Source organism: Phyllostomus hastatus, unplaced genomic scaffold (genome assembly GCF_019186645.2).
Source record: "Phyllostomus hastatus isolate PE091 unplaced genomic scaffold, TTU_PhHast_1.1 phas_scaffold_46, whole genome shotgun sequence".
Taxonomy (NCBI): Eukaryota; Metazoa; Chordata; class Mammalia; order Chiroptera; family Phyllostomidae; genus Phyllostomus; species Phyllostomus hastatus.
Window position 1 is genome coordinate 17904632 of NW_025334032.1, and position 14854 is coordinate 17919485.

The 14854-nt window shown below is 39.1% G+C and overlaps 1 protein-coding gene across 1 annotated transcript in view; it reads right to left on the reverse strand.

Annotated features, from left to right (window-relative positions):
* Window positions 1-14854, reverse strand: part of TUBGCP3 (tubulin gamma complex associated protein 3) — an 89036-nt gene that overhangs the window by 16200 nt on the left and 57982 nt on the right. The window contains exons 15-17 of the mRNA XM_045821546.1: window positions 13441-13576; window positions 12481-12549; window positions 8162-8297 (exon numbers count right to left, since the gene is read on the reverse strand). Of these exons, the coding sequence (XP_045677502.1) occupies window positions 8162-8297; window positions 12481-12549; window positions 13441-13576 (341 nt within the window). The remainder of the gene's footprint in view (window positions 1-8161; window positions 8298-12480; window positions 12550-13440; window positions 13577-14854) is intronic.

The window sequence follows — 14854 nt, forward strand, 5'->3', positions numbered from 1 at the left end:
CAGACATGACACAGTCCTGTTACCACTCCAAACACCATTAATTAACCAGCTATCTAGATCAATCTTGTTACTGCATGCAGTTACTGGAAATACCATTCTTGTCCCTTCTTAAGAGAGTAATATGGAAGTAAAATATATACACAGGTATGAAAAAACAAGAGTCACGGTATATACTGTAAGAAATACTCCTTTCTGCAAGTTAAGAATTAAGTGACACTGGATTTTGCTGGCCTGGTTTAACATGCACTCTTTAGCAAGGGAAGACACCAGGGAGTATCAGCACGTGCTCCAAACACACCTGATGTCTTCCACACCATCAGGAATCTGTAGTCTCTGAATATGGTAAATATTCTTCTAAAGAACAGGTTATACACTTCACATTTCATTTGTAAGTCTGGAATGAACAATGTTCTTTTTTCTACTAAAACTATCAAATGGGGCTAAGATTTCTACTCATAGCCTATTTAACCAAAATTACCTTTCAATGTAAAAGAGCACAATAAATGCTGTTTTCAGTGACAGTCATCCATATTATGGTTTAAGTAAGCTTCTCAGGAAGTAACTACCATTTACTACCATTTCTATAGTTAACTACCATTTCTACTTTAGGTTTTAACCCAGAGCTAGCTCTTCCACCCTGAAGCCAGGCGACCTTGCCCGGGGCACTGTCTATGTGTGTTTAAAACACTCAGCAGCACCACAAGTGTGCCAAAACACATACTGGTCCTCAAGATCCTTCTAGGGTGTGATTTGGTTTCTTTGTACAGTGACAAAGTTATATAAAATAGTTTAGATATCATCTGTGGAAGTTTTTTTTTTTAAGTTCTTAATTTTATCACAGAATCTGGTGGACTTTTTTAAAGGGAAGCAAACTGAGTAGTGTCTTGGCATACCAAACACGCCAACACTCAGGTCTCGCTGTGACATTCCATGTCTCTGAGTCTGGCCCCCAGTGCACTCTGATTTCCTAAAATGCAATGCAATGCTTGCACATACTCACAGTGAATGCCATCAACTTATTTTTCAGCCTTGGGAATAGCTGCACAGTTTATACTTTTGCATCTTGATATTTTTCTGCCAGAGAAAGTGGAACATCACTGACAGAATTGGAGATGTATTCACATACTCCTGATAGATGACTCATGAAAATGGTAACTTGAGTACTGTCAGCACTATTTCTGGGGGAACCCTATGCTTACTTCAGAAGCATAAAAAACTTTTTGCGGCCACTTTCCACCAAGCTCCAAGTCAATCTTCTATGCATAATGAAAGGAGCTCAATTCCATGAAAACTCAATTTTTTTTTGTTCCTTTTAGTCCATATTTCTCGGGGTCTCTTCTAGAGTTTTTCCACTGGAGTAATACTGACAATCAAACCAGCAATACTTAGATATCTAACACACTGGTTTCTAGTAGCAGGTTTTACTAACATTTTTTCCATTTTATTTTTGAACTCCTTTGCACACCAGAACTTTTTCTGGAATTAAGACAGTTTGATACATAGACATGCAGTGATTAATTCATTAATTTGGGTTTATAATCTCTGATTTACTTGAATGTACAGTTTCTCCCCTACTGATTAATCTTCTAGAGTCTTTAATGTCACATTTGGAAATGAAAACACAAATGAATGACTACAAAACAAAAACATTTACAAAAAAATCATCAGGCTATGTTGGTGTCAACCTAAAATTCATGGCATCCAACCTCAGCTAATCCTCTGTGAAGCCGAGAAATCCTTCGTGAAGCCGAGAAATCCTTCATTTTCTGTCCCTTACCCTACAACAGCTGTTTCAGCCCTTGCTGTCCTGGACTCTGCGACCCACCTCCTCCTCTCCACTCTCCCTCACAGGGCACAGAAAAAGCAGCTGACGGGTGGGAACCCCTCCCCCACCCGCTGGCCACCAAGCCCACACTTTAAAGCTAATCCCAGCCCCAGCTCTGTACTCCAATGTCCTCTCCTTTTCTTCCTTTCCTTCTAGGATTCACCAACCTCTACTTCCTTCTTCCCATCAGCATTTAAAACTACCCTTTAAACAAACAAAATTCTGCATCCAAGAGCTTTTTTGACTAGCATGAGTGACCAGTGCCCATTGCTTTCCCTTCCTCGCCCCCACCACCCTCTCACTGCAGAGTGGGTGCTACTGGTCAGCCCTAGTTAAAGTCACCCTCAATTGACAGGACAGTTTTTGGCCTTAGCTGGTTTCTTGCAGCTGTGGCCATATTTCATCTTCCCTTCTCACTGAAATCCTTCTCTCCTTGGTTTCAGAGAAACTACTTCCTTCCAGTCCTCTGCTACCTTTCTGGTGGTTCCTCTTTATCTCCCTTAGAAGGTCCTGTCCACTTCTCTCTACTCCAAGACTTTTTCCTTCTCGTTCTATTTCTAGGCAACCTCGTTAAGTCCATGGCTTCAAGTGTCACCTGAAGTTAATTACGTCTGAAGTCTCTCTCCAGTTTGGAGGTCTTGGGCTTCAGGTCAATCTAACCAAATATGCAGCATAGCTCCATAAAAACATCTCAAATCAAGGTATGAGAAGTGGAAGCACCATCCCTAAGCATCCTCTTCCTCCAGCACTGCCTCGCCTGATTAGTGACACCACTACCCACCAGCTCCTAGAGTCTGAGACCAGGCTGCCGCTGTACTTGTCATCTGTACACTGAAGCACCAAATCCTGCCTCCCACATTTCTCTCAAAAAATCCATCCATTCACCCCAGCCCCGGAGATGCTGTGTTCACCAAGGTCAACGCCATTCCTCACACATCATTACAACTGACTGGTGTGCTGGCCTCTATTCTCACCCAGCAGATCCAGTTTTCTCAGTGATGCCAGAGGAGTTTTTGGAAAACACAAATCCAAGCACATCAGCCTCAGTGTAGAGCCTTCCATGGCTCCCGCTGCCATTAAAGTCAAACCAACAGCCTTCAAGGTCTCTGCTTAGCTCTCCTGCCCCATCCCCCCACCCCACTTCTGAAAACGCTGTTCTGACAGATCCCTGACCTACTACTGCCCACTCCTACGCTCTTCCCTTGACTAATGTACTCTTTTCTAGATGCCAACCTGGGCATCACCGCCCTGTGGGAAGCCTTTTTAATGCCACCCACATCTGTCAGGTGTCTGCTTTTTATATTCCCACAGCACCTGATCTTTTCCATGTTAAACGGCGAATCACAGTGTATTAAAGTTCTTGTTTAAATGTACATCTTGCCCTAATAGGCAATAAACTTTACCACAGGGACCTCGTCTGCTATATCTGTCACTGAATACAAAGAAGAGGCAGCACAAAGTAGGCCCTCAAAGATCATTTACTGAGTAGGTGATTGAGATCCTTGAAACTGAAGCAGGTAAGTCTGCATTCGTGTATGTCTTGACTATTTAAATTAACATTCTTTTCAAAAGGTTTCCATGACCAAGGCAAACTTAACAATGTTAAAATGTGTTCTTCTCTTTTATAGTCTTGAAGTACTACCAAATAGTATGTTTTGTCTTGAAAAAATCATCTTTTCTTGTGTCTAAAAGGAGCCCAGCATCTTAATGGTATTCTCCCAAAATACAGCATCCGAGAGCGAAGAGACCTGTGGCTGCTGCTGTGAGGACACTGCCTGTGGAAGAGAAATCTGGAACGTAACCCTCATAATGAAAGCTGGAGTCCCAGCACCGCCACAGTCCCTTCTCTTCCCCATGCGCGAAATCAGCCAAACACCACATGCTGTATTTCGGGATTGCTCACTGACTACACACCCAATTCATAAGCAGACTAAATTCTGAAGGTATATTTTGATCCCTTACTTCCTAAAAAAATATAATTTAACAACTTATACCTGAAACACCCCTTGACTCTTTACCTAGCACCTTGAAAATACATTTAAAAAAAAGTTAAAATGTAAGTACTCATGTTTATATGGTTGACCCACACTCTAAGAATCCTAAAAGCAAAGCAACATTTGCACTGAGGTCCAATGAATACACAAATACAGTACATCTCCCACTAGGCTAACAGTTGACAGTTTTATATACAACATGAAAAATGACCATTCTATCCTTTAGTTTATTTAAGATTCATTTGTAATTCTTTACTGCCCTCTAAAGGTTGTTGACGGAATTTCAACTTTGATTTAAAAACACAAATGTCTCTGAAAGGAATTGACCTTGTGTGGCTTAGGCATCTCCAGTCAGAAGCACCTGCTGGTGTGGAGATGTACCATAAACAGTGTTATTAGAAATTATGAAAGTTTCTTGTCTTAAAATACCCTAAAACCTTTTCCTCACAATTTCGTAATCAATTCCTTCAATCTGTATTTATAACTGATGCTACCATATTTAAAATTGAGTTCATCAAATTGCCCATCTGATTTATTTCTCAAGGCTAAGGGTTCTAAGGATATTGGTAAGAAGCAGGATTTGCCGTGTGTCCTGCATTCAGCATCTCTGCTCGTGGTGGCGGTCCTTCTGCAGGCATCACCTGGTGGCTGCTGCCACCAGGCAAGCAGCAACAACTGGACTCACGGGGCTCTCCCCAGTGGCACTGGTCTAGGTACTTTACAGATTTCATTCTAGTAACCCTAGGAGGTGAGTGCTACCATCACCCAGCCCCGCAAATGAGGACACCGAGGCAGAATTTAGAAAATCAGCTTGAGGACGCAGCCTGATGCTGGCAGAGCAGGGTCGAAGCTGGACAATGCAGCCTGGATCTGTGCAGACAACCTGAGTCCGCGGCTTCCGAGTCCAGGAGGGAGAGCATCTCACAGGCGTGTCACTACTCAGGACTACTCACTCCTCCTCCACACGTACAACAGTGAGAGAGACAGAAGGCAACTTTAAAAGAAAAAAATGTCTGTTCATCTTCAAGCTAGTTCACTCAGTCTGGAGCACGGTGTCGTCTGGAAGACGCTCCACCGTTAACCACTGAGAACGAGGAACAGCCGTCAGTGACACCAGCAGCAGGCCGCAGCACTCCCACAGCAACACGTCCCTCACACGGGAGCTGGCCACCTCACTCACCCACCACGTCCACTTCCATGTCTAATAAAGACCACAAAGGAAGTTCCTTTAATACTGCTCTTTTGGGGAGGGAGTCCTCCGTTCACTCCCTCCCCCTAATATACAAAGGTCAAGAAGAACACAAACTCACGTACCTGTACCTCTCTACTTCATTTTGTTAAATGCTACTTGAAATACAAGTTTAGTTTCCACTAATAGGGATACTTTTTAGACTAACTGAATATAACAGAAAAAAATTCCACACCACTGGAAAGGACCTCTAAACTGTTTTAGTATCAACAATTATTTTTTGTCCAAACAAATGGCAAATATATGAAAATGGGTATAAACATCTTGGTACATCATTATCTAAACTCTTGTCCTAAGCACATCATTTTCAAGGGTAACGATTTACTCCAACCCATTTTTTTATGATTATTATTAAAATAGTTCCTAGGGGGATAATGACTGATACTCTCTCTGCATGCAGCCAAATCCTCCACACACACTGAGCATATATACAGAACTCCAAAGGGTGTTTACAGGAGCACTTTATAGAATCTTTTTTATATTTTGGTCTCAGATTGATGGTTGACGGGGCATTTCTAAATCTGCTGTATTAACAAGGCTACCTCCCTGGCTCATATCTGTGTGTTGATTTGCCTGGCCTCTAACAACTTTACAACACTTCCTTATATCCTAAGGCAGGGGTGTCAAACTCATTTTCACCGAGGGCCACTTCAGCCTCACCATTGCCTTCAAACCGCTGAAATAATTTTAGGACTGTATAAATGTAACTACTTCTTAACAGTTAAGGAGTTGAAATTACATTCGGCCCTTTGAAGGCAACCGTGAGGCTGATGTGGCCCCCAGTGAACATGAGTTTGATATCCCTGTACTAAAGGCAAGAACATTACACCCCAGAAGAAACAAGGATGAAAAACATCATTTCCCTAAAAAAAAAAAAAGAGGAAGAAGAAGAAGAGGAGGAGTAGAAGGTAGAAGATAAGAATGAGGAGGAGGAAGCATTTAAACTGATGGATAATTTTGAAAGCACTTAAAAAACTGAAATGAACTTCTATTTCCCCCCATCAAACTGACAATCTGTTTGACTGCAGCAGCATTGCAGACAACTTTCAAGCAGTGAGAGCAGTGCTGATGAGGATGTAAAGTAAATTGGTACAACTTTCCTGAAAGTAAACAGTATGTACCAACAGAGTTAAAATATAAACACCAAGTATTAGCAAATACAAAGGAAAATTAAAATTCATACCTGTTAACCCAGCAATTCCATTTCCAATTTATCTATTCTAAAGAAATACTCAGAGACTTATAAAACAGAAATTTACAAAAAGTTTATGGCATTATTTATATTAGTGGAAAAAGAAAAACAAAAACAAAACCCTACATGTTCAACCAAAAAGAAAAAATAAATTATGTACACATGAGGAAATACACTATTAAAAATATTTTAGAAGTTTTAATGACAAGGAAAAAGGATTAGTGACAGAAGCTGAAATCAAATTCCATATAATTGAATCAAGTAAAATTCAAGTTATTAATTTCATAAAAGATAAATATATGTATTTTTCCTACACACAGAAAATTACTCAAACAAATGTATTAGTTATCTTCAGGTAACTCATTGCTGATTATTCAACTCAAGAGAAAAACAAATTCAGGTAGACATTGCTAAATTGATATTCAAATCAGAAAAATGTATCACAACCAGCTAATATTTAAAATTGTTACAGAGCTCAGATTTCCCAGGGCTAAACACAATACTGATGCTTATTTTGAAAGGAGAAGAGTGATACAATGACAAAGTATTTGCATCACACTGAATTGATCTAAATCAGACAATAAGAAAGATACTGGCACAGAGAAGTGACAGCTAAGAAGTGCTCTACTCAACAGTATTAAAAAGAATGCAGAGAAGGAGAATTGCAGGCGAACTGAATAACTTGCAAGTGCACACCCAGTGAAACAGGCAGCAATCTTGTGACGCATTGTGAGAGAGGATCACGAGAAAACGGGGAAGAGTTAACAGGTGCAGAGCCGGGAGACAGGGTGAGGTTCTCTCCACAACTGATTCCTCCTTCTGTCTCCTCCCAAGAGGCGCCCACATGCTAGTCAACCCACATTTACTAGAAAGTGGATGTTGAAAGCAGTAGTTACTGTTCACAACCATTACAGTATTTGAAAGAAAATGTCCCCCTCACTTCCTTCTCAGCTATTTCAGAGGATCCCTACGGTTAATTTTCTATAACATGAGTCCAGAGGAAGGTAAGCCGAGAGCACGAGTACCCCAATCTACTGGAAAAGACCCACAGGGAACAGAGAAAACATGGACGCTAAGTAGAAACTGCCAATCCCATATGTCAACACACAGACAGCTACCCACTGGGCCCCAGCCTTCTGGGGACCCTTTTTTTGGAACTTTGGGAGTTGCTCAAAAATGAGCCTTGACCCAGGAAGGAAGCGGAGATCACATACACCTTTCTTAAAACAACTGCCCCTTTTAGTTACTTTCACCAATTAAATGATTAAGAATATAATAGTTTAGTTCTTCTTTAGAGACATACTTGTTGAAATATTTTGTTAATGGCTTTAACCAAATTCAAATGCAATATACCAGCAAAGATTTCAAAATTATTCATCATTGAAATCATTCAATATTTATAACATTAAAATAAACATTGACTATCTGACATGAGAATTTTTACTATAGCTTTTAAATCATAACATAATATTATAAAATATTTCCATCTCCTGGTTCATGAACCAAAACAGTAAAGCAATTCCCAAACAGTCTTAACTAAAACACTAAGTGAATGTAAATGAGCCAGTGATTTTATTAATAGCTTTCTGTCCTTAAAAATAATTTTTTAAAAAACTAAAGTACACATATGAACACTACAGTAAAAAACAAATGTGACTCTAAAACAAATTTCATGGTCTAAAAAATCTAACTTGACTCAATTTTTTTTCCTGATTTGCACTGAAGCCAAGATAAGCAATATTACAAACAAACCTTATCACGAAAGCCTAATCCAAAAGCACAATAATGAATCACTTTTCAGTCCAATTGCTTTTAAGTGCACCTTCACTTCTGCTCAGCTGCCAGTAAGCACACCCCGGCTGTGACACGGTCCCCCGAACTGCTTTCTGAGGGAGGTTTACCTGGCATGTTTCTCAGGAGCTTCGCATTGCACATATGTCCCTTCCGTATGTCCGTGAGGATGTATTCCATCCGCTTAGCCCTCCAAAGGAAGTTAAATACTCTTAGGTAGTGGCTCATACATTCTCGAGTAAACACCTAAAAAGAACAGAAGACAGGCTGATACTCTGCGACGTAACAATTCTTCCAGCACACGTCTCAGTAATCTCTTCTTTTTTTAACAAAAAAGCCAGAGAACACACAATCAATTTCAATAGATTCTAAGTAGTCTGTAAGCAACTACCATTGTACATTTTAGGAAACTATCATTTTGTAACTACTACAATGATTTTTTTTATGTGCTAAACAGCATGCCAAGTAAATCCACAATAATAGAAGGTACAGAAGTTCTTATGCCAGTTTTACAGATGGGGAGACAGAGGCCTAAGTATGGTCGCACAGCTAATAAGTGGTGTACTGGGATTTTTAAACCCAGCCTAATACTGGTCTAAAATGTTGAATCTTCACAACAAGCCCAGACGCATAGCCATGTTTTCTACCCCAACCCACCTGAAGGATATGAGAGGGTAGCGAATCTCAGGGAAGGAGGGCCTAGGAGTATCTCTAGTCTGGAAACAGGCCTCCAGGTTATTTTAACACATGTACTTATTACTTATTGCTTTTTGAGGACCACTTCACAGCAAATAGACTGCAGTTTCACAACCAGGGAGGATTAGCCCTGTGGGTATGAACTGGGCAAGGCCTGTTTTCTGTGTCACCTCCCTCCTATGGTGCCCAGAATTAGCAAATAAAAACACAGGAAACCCAGTTAAATTTGAATGTCCAATAAACCATGAATAATTTTCTAGTGTACGCATGTTCATGCATAAAAAGACAGGATTTCCTGCAGATTTTAGCCGAATGCTTTTCTGACACCAACAACGTGTGCAGTCCAGGCATGAGCCCATTTTCACCCCTTTCTAACGCCTGGAGCCCATTTAAAGTGGCCTCATTTACAGACAGTCCACTTACAGGTGCTACTGAAAATCACAGGTCCAAGGAGGGCCTGTGCACTCAGCAGCAGGTCGAGGCTCTGCTCCTGCAGCGTTTGCTTCTCACTCTTGAGCACACCTCTGTGCGCTCACGCCCGCAGGCCTCGCCTCACACTGCTGCCCTGTGCCCTCGTCCGCCATTCTCCTCTGCCCAAACCCACCTGTCGCTCAAGGACGAAGGCCACACCCTTCCCTGGTCTCACCACTTTCCCTCTTCAGAAACTCAAACATTTACTGCTTGAGCCTAACATATTAGCATTTAATTGTAGAATGTTTTAGCTTGTCGTATGTTCTTGGCACTTTTCACCTGTTACAAGGACTGTTTATTCTCCTGTAAGACTTTTTTGTGTCAGTACTGGGTAGGTGCTCAATACTGATGATTATCTGTCTGAACAGGAGTGATTAGGAGTTGCTTTAAAGAAACTAAAACACCAACTATGAATGTTTTAGAGATTTATCTGTTTTGCTGACCTACTTACACTACTAACATTCTAGCAACTGTTTACATGAAGGGTGACCAAATTAAATAATTTCACAAATAAAGTATTCTTTGCTATATACAATGATATCTTATAGAACTCCCTTAAGTACCAAGCTCCCAGAGTACAGTTAATGTGACCTGATTTATAAAAATTCAGTTCAATAATGATTCTCCAGAAATATTAACTGTTTAAGAGGAAGACACTCATGTTCCACTGCATTCATATAGAGGAAAACATCGTGTAACATTTTAGTTTTGCTATGTATATGTTCTTTCCCTTCATCACCTACTGTAGAATAAAGTTCAGATAAGATTAAACAAATAAGCTTCTGACACCTCCTCTAATGCCCAGGAGATAAATGACAGAAACAAATGGAGTTTATCCTGCCCATTGTCAAAAAGAGAAGGTTAAACATAATCTTTCCACATCCTTCTTCACAGAATTAATAAAAAGCTAAAACTACATACATTATATAAGATATTATTATATAACTAAGATATGTACCTATTATAACTAAATTCTGTACAGAAATGACAATCTCAATTAATGAGAACAGAAAGGGAATAGATAATACATAAATTAAATGGGGAAAAAGCAGAAAATCCACTTTCTCCCAAAATTTGACTCTAAAAGTATACTTTTAAATGCAGTAGTCCTGTTTTTAATCTTCTGTATAAAACTGCATAAAACTTAATGTCGGATCATTAGAAAGCATTTCGTCTCTAACATTGGCCTGAACACCTGCAGTTGTGCAATAATATGGTGAAAGTAAGGCCGTTTAGCTGAAAATGCACCAAGCCATGACACAGACTGACCCTGAGGCTGAAATGACAAAGACCAGACAGACAAGAGATCATTTCCCACATGATGTCAATGGCAGATCTTGCTGATCAATTTTGAGATCCCTTTCTCCTTCCCATTCCAGTCCCCCAGGTTGTCCACCAACCCACTGGAGTTGGCAGATATTAGCCATAAATTTGTTTTTTTAAATAAATGTATAATATAAACATCCTTTGACTACTTCTACTAGAGTTTTCAAAAATCTAAAATTTTTAAAATATGATACTGCATGATCAATACACAAGGTATGTAATGCATTAACTTTGATACTTCCTAGTAAGAGCTGTAATATTATGAAATAATATTGTATTAACAGACCATTTTCAGTGTATCGATCACTCAGGCACTTATGTTTTGTGAAGTAATCTATACAATTGATTTTACTATGATATCTTTTACACTATTAAAAAATGTAATGTATACAACATTAACAAATAAGGTAATAAAAAATTTCTTAATTTAATAATTTGTTAAAATATCCTGTTTTATACATTAAAATTATTATTAAAATTATTTATACTTTATATCCTAAAACTGTTTAGGATATAAGTAAAAGGTGAAAAGAACTAACATTTTTATTCCTGCCCTTGGCCAGCCCAATCCTTAGCTGTCTCTCTAAAAAAATAAGTATGCTTAAAATATGGAGTTTGAGATGCATGATCGGTTGCAAAAACCTATTTAACTACTGATTTATAGTTTTAGTCAAGGTATTTATCTTTTTTAAATATTTTAATAACTTAGCTTATTGTTTAGTAAGGCAAATTTGAATTCTTAAACTATGAAGATATATTTTCAAAATATCCCAATTTGCATTTGCTAGTAAAGATATCAATTTTGAAGTATGTCTTCCTAAACTATAAAAATTATTATATGAAGTTGAGATTTAAATAAAATTCCAATTGTTTATCTTTTTTAAGAAATAAATTTTAGGGAAAAAAAAACAAAAAGAAGGTGAAAAACAAATTTGAATCTGACCAAAAATTGAATTTGAGAGCAGTTATTAATGTATTTAAAATATGGTAGATTTGCTCTGGTGAAGTTTAAATGCTGGTAGCTGAGCTGTGAAAGGACTGCACCAGCAGCTACTGTTTCACAGGAGACACGACAGAGGCACTTGTTGACAGCAAGCCTGTTAGCTTCCAACTGAAAAGAGGGAGAGTGCAGCTTTGATGAAAGGATTCTAGAGGGAGATTGACTTATACCTCGAGAGACAGGAACAGCCATGGAGTCAAAACCTTGCAAGAACTGCTAAGAAGAAATTTTAAACCCAAATTACATTACTTCTTCATAGAATACTTTTCCCAATAATTAAAGAAATTAATGTCCTTTCTCAATATTTCAGATATAAAAATGACTGAAGTAAGTTCAAAGACATATCTTGATCAAGAAGAACTTATGCAAGTCTGAATTAAGAAAAAACGAGCACTTAGTGAGGGGCATTTTAACTGTAGGTGCAACAAAGACAACTCTACTGGTCAATCTTTTATGATCTGGTAACTGTTAAAAGAAAGAGTACTTTCCTTTAAGCATGGTAAAAGCACTATGAACTATACTACAGATAATTTTTCATCAGTTGAAATGAATACAAAATATCAAATTGTATCTAAATGGTAAACACACAACTCCCTTAAAATAATTATAGTTCCTTTCAAATTACCATAAATTAGTTGCTACAGTCTAGGAATAATGAACAAAATGAATAATCCATTTATTAAATACTTGCTGAAACCTGCGATAGAACACATGTTGAGAATTTTTAAAATACCAATAATACAGCATTTCAGGACTCATAAATGATTATTTAAAACACACACAATTTTGGCTTAAGTATTTATTCACCGGATATACTGTAGATGTCAAGAGATCACTTTAATTAGAAGTTCTTATGGAAGAAAGCCAATTCTAAAACAATAAAATACGTAACCACCTAAATAGCAGTGATAATTGTAAAAACACCCAGAATCTTACAGTTGCAATGGGCCCATCGACGTGGTAATCCAGGCTGAAGACATCCCACCCGGTGTCACCTGGAGACACCTACGAGCAAAAACAAACAGCTGCAGGACTTCCCAGCACCAGTGTTAGGCTTAATGCTGAACAAGCTGTCAAATCCTCAAAGAAAAGGCAAAAAAATAAAGCCCAACTTTTAAAAACTGTGCACTAGTGTTGAATGTCAGCTACATGAGAGCAGAGAACCGCATCTTCCTGTCACCTCCTGGATCCTCAGCACTGAGACAATGAGAGGCACACAGTAGGTGCTCTACAAATAGTCTGGAATGAATGAAATATTTTAAAATGAATACTATAAAATGTGTTGAAAATTCACCACCATTTCCTCATGGCAAAACCCCACTGCCTTATCTGTTCCAAATCCTTAAAAGTCAACATTTAAAAAACACACACACACAAAAAAAACAGGTTCTGCTGGGTTAGTAATGGTCCTTCATAACTAAGCAAATGGTGTCTGAGGTTTATGATACTCATTCCCCTAAGAAACATCTATCAAGCTGAAAATAAAAACATGTATTTTGATAAATGCTATTATTATTCTATGTCATCTCTATGCATCCTTATCAATGTTACCATTAACAAGACCTACGACTCGCTAGGCTTCCATGATGCACAGCCAGGCACTGTAACAAGCGTTGCATGTTCTCTGCTCAGCAGCCCTGTGAGGGGCCCCTCCATAAGCTGAGAACTGAGGCCTGGTATGGCACAGGCACGCAGTGATTGGTCGAAGATGACATCATAACAGGTGACAGAGCGGGGAGTGAGATTCAAACTCAGGCTGTCCAATCCTTCAGTAACACCTCTTACCCACTAGAGACCAGAGGTGCCTTAAACCTGGGCAACATCAGGGGGAAGGTGCGGGTCTCAGAGCGAGCTCACTGCTTTGCGTGGACTGCACAGAACCCAGACTTGCAGTACCTCCAGCAGCCTCACGTCCAGTCTTCTGAGGATCTCAGGACTGTCAAACTGGGCGTTGGTGGCTCGGACCGCAGTTTCAAGAATGCCAGTCAAATTGTGTTGATACAAAGTCGTAGCTGGACGGGCAAGTTCTGGTCTGCACAGATTTTTTAAAATAAGAAGACAATGTTACTTGAATTCTTAATGAGCTGTGTAGAAACTTAAAATTATAAAAAGAGCTCAAATTATAAAAACTAAAGACAAATGGAACCAATATGACATGGTAACAAAATATTCACAGAATGAACTATAAATAGGATTTCACCAAGTATTTGGGGACGTAAACCATCTTCTTAAATTCTCAAAAAAAATATTTTTGATACAGCGTAAATTGAAAATATTTACATGTGCCATGCATGTTAACAAATAAAGTTTTCCAATTTAAAAGTGGCCTACAGCAATTTCCTCCATAGATCCAATGGGAGCAGAGGGCTTCATTAAATCAAAATGATCAGACAGGTAGATGCCATGACTGGAAAGGCTAAAAGCTACTGCTTTATCAGTAAATATTCCTGAAGGGGTCCTGATATCTGGGTTCCTAAATACGAAGCTAACGTTTCTGTGACCAAGAGCAGACCGAGCTGAGGACACAGCCGATCAGCCCCAGGTGGCACGTAAACTCTTCCAACTGCAGTCCTTCATAGCAGCAAAACATCAGGTACACACAGGGGACAAGGGACATAAGCTTCACTCAAATCTGGGGCAAGTGAGACATTGATGGAATTCCCCTTTAAAACTGGAGACTTAAAACATGCCTTTCAGAAAAAAATAAGTTGTTTCACTTAATCCCAAATATGAGATGCTCTGAATATGAAAACCTACCCTAAGGTTTAATATGTTGGGTCAGCTAACTGCTCTATCTGTAATGCTGCCACGGACCTCTGAATTTTGCTTTGCCTTTAACCTGTAAGAAATGCCTTGGTAATCTACCCACATCCACCTGCACACCTGTTAGTCTGCTCATCCCTCATCCTCACATGTACCCTCATTCCAGCCATCGTATTTAAGAACATTTCCCCTTTAAAAACTCATCATCACTCACACTTCCAACAGGCACTAACCTCATGACCAGTATTTAACTAGCAAACCACTTCTCTACTTAGAGTGCAACATGCTACTTGAGCAAGTATAATCACAAAGCATTTACATTTAGCAGATAATCAACACGTTCATGAGCTAATTAATCAAACAGTATCACCCATGAGCATGGAGAAGGTCAGCTATTGTTATATATGCCCCCAAAGCTTTTTCATACTGGAGACTGAGTTCTAGTTAGAGGCAGAGCTATAGGAGCTTATGACTGAAACAGGGGTTCTCAACCTCTCACACCAGCAGCATCACCTTCAGCTGGGCCCTTGTTAGAAATGCACATTCT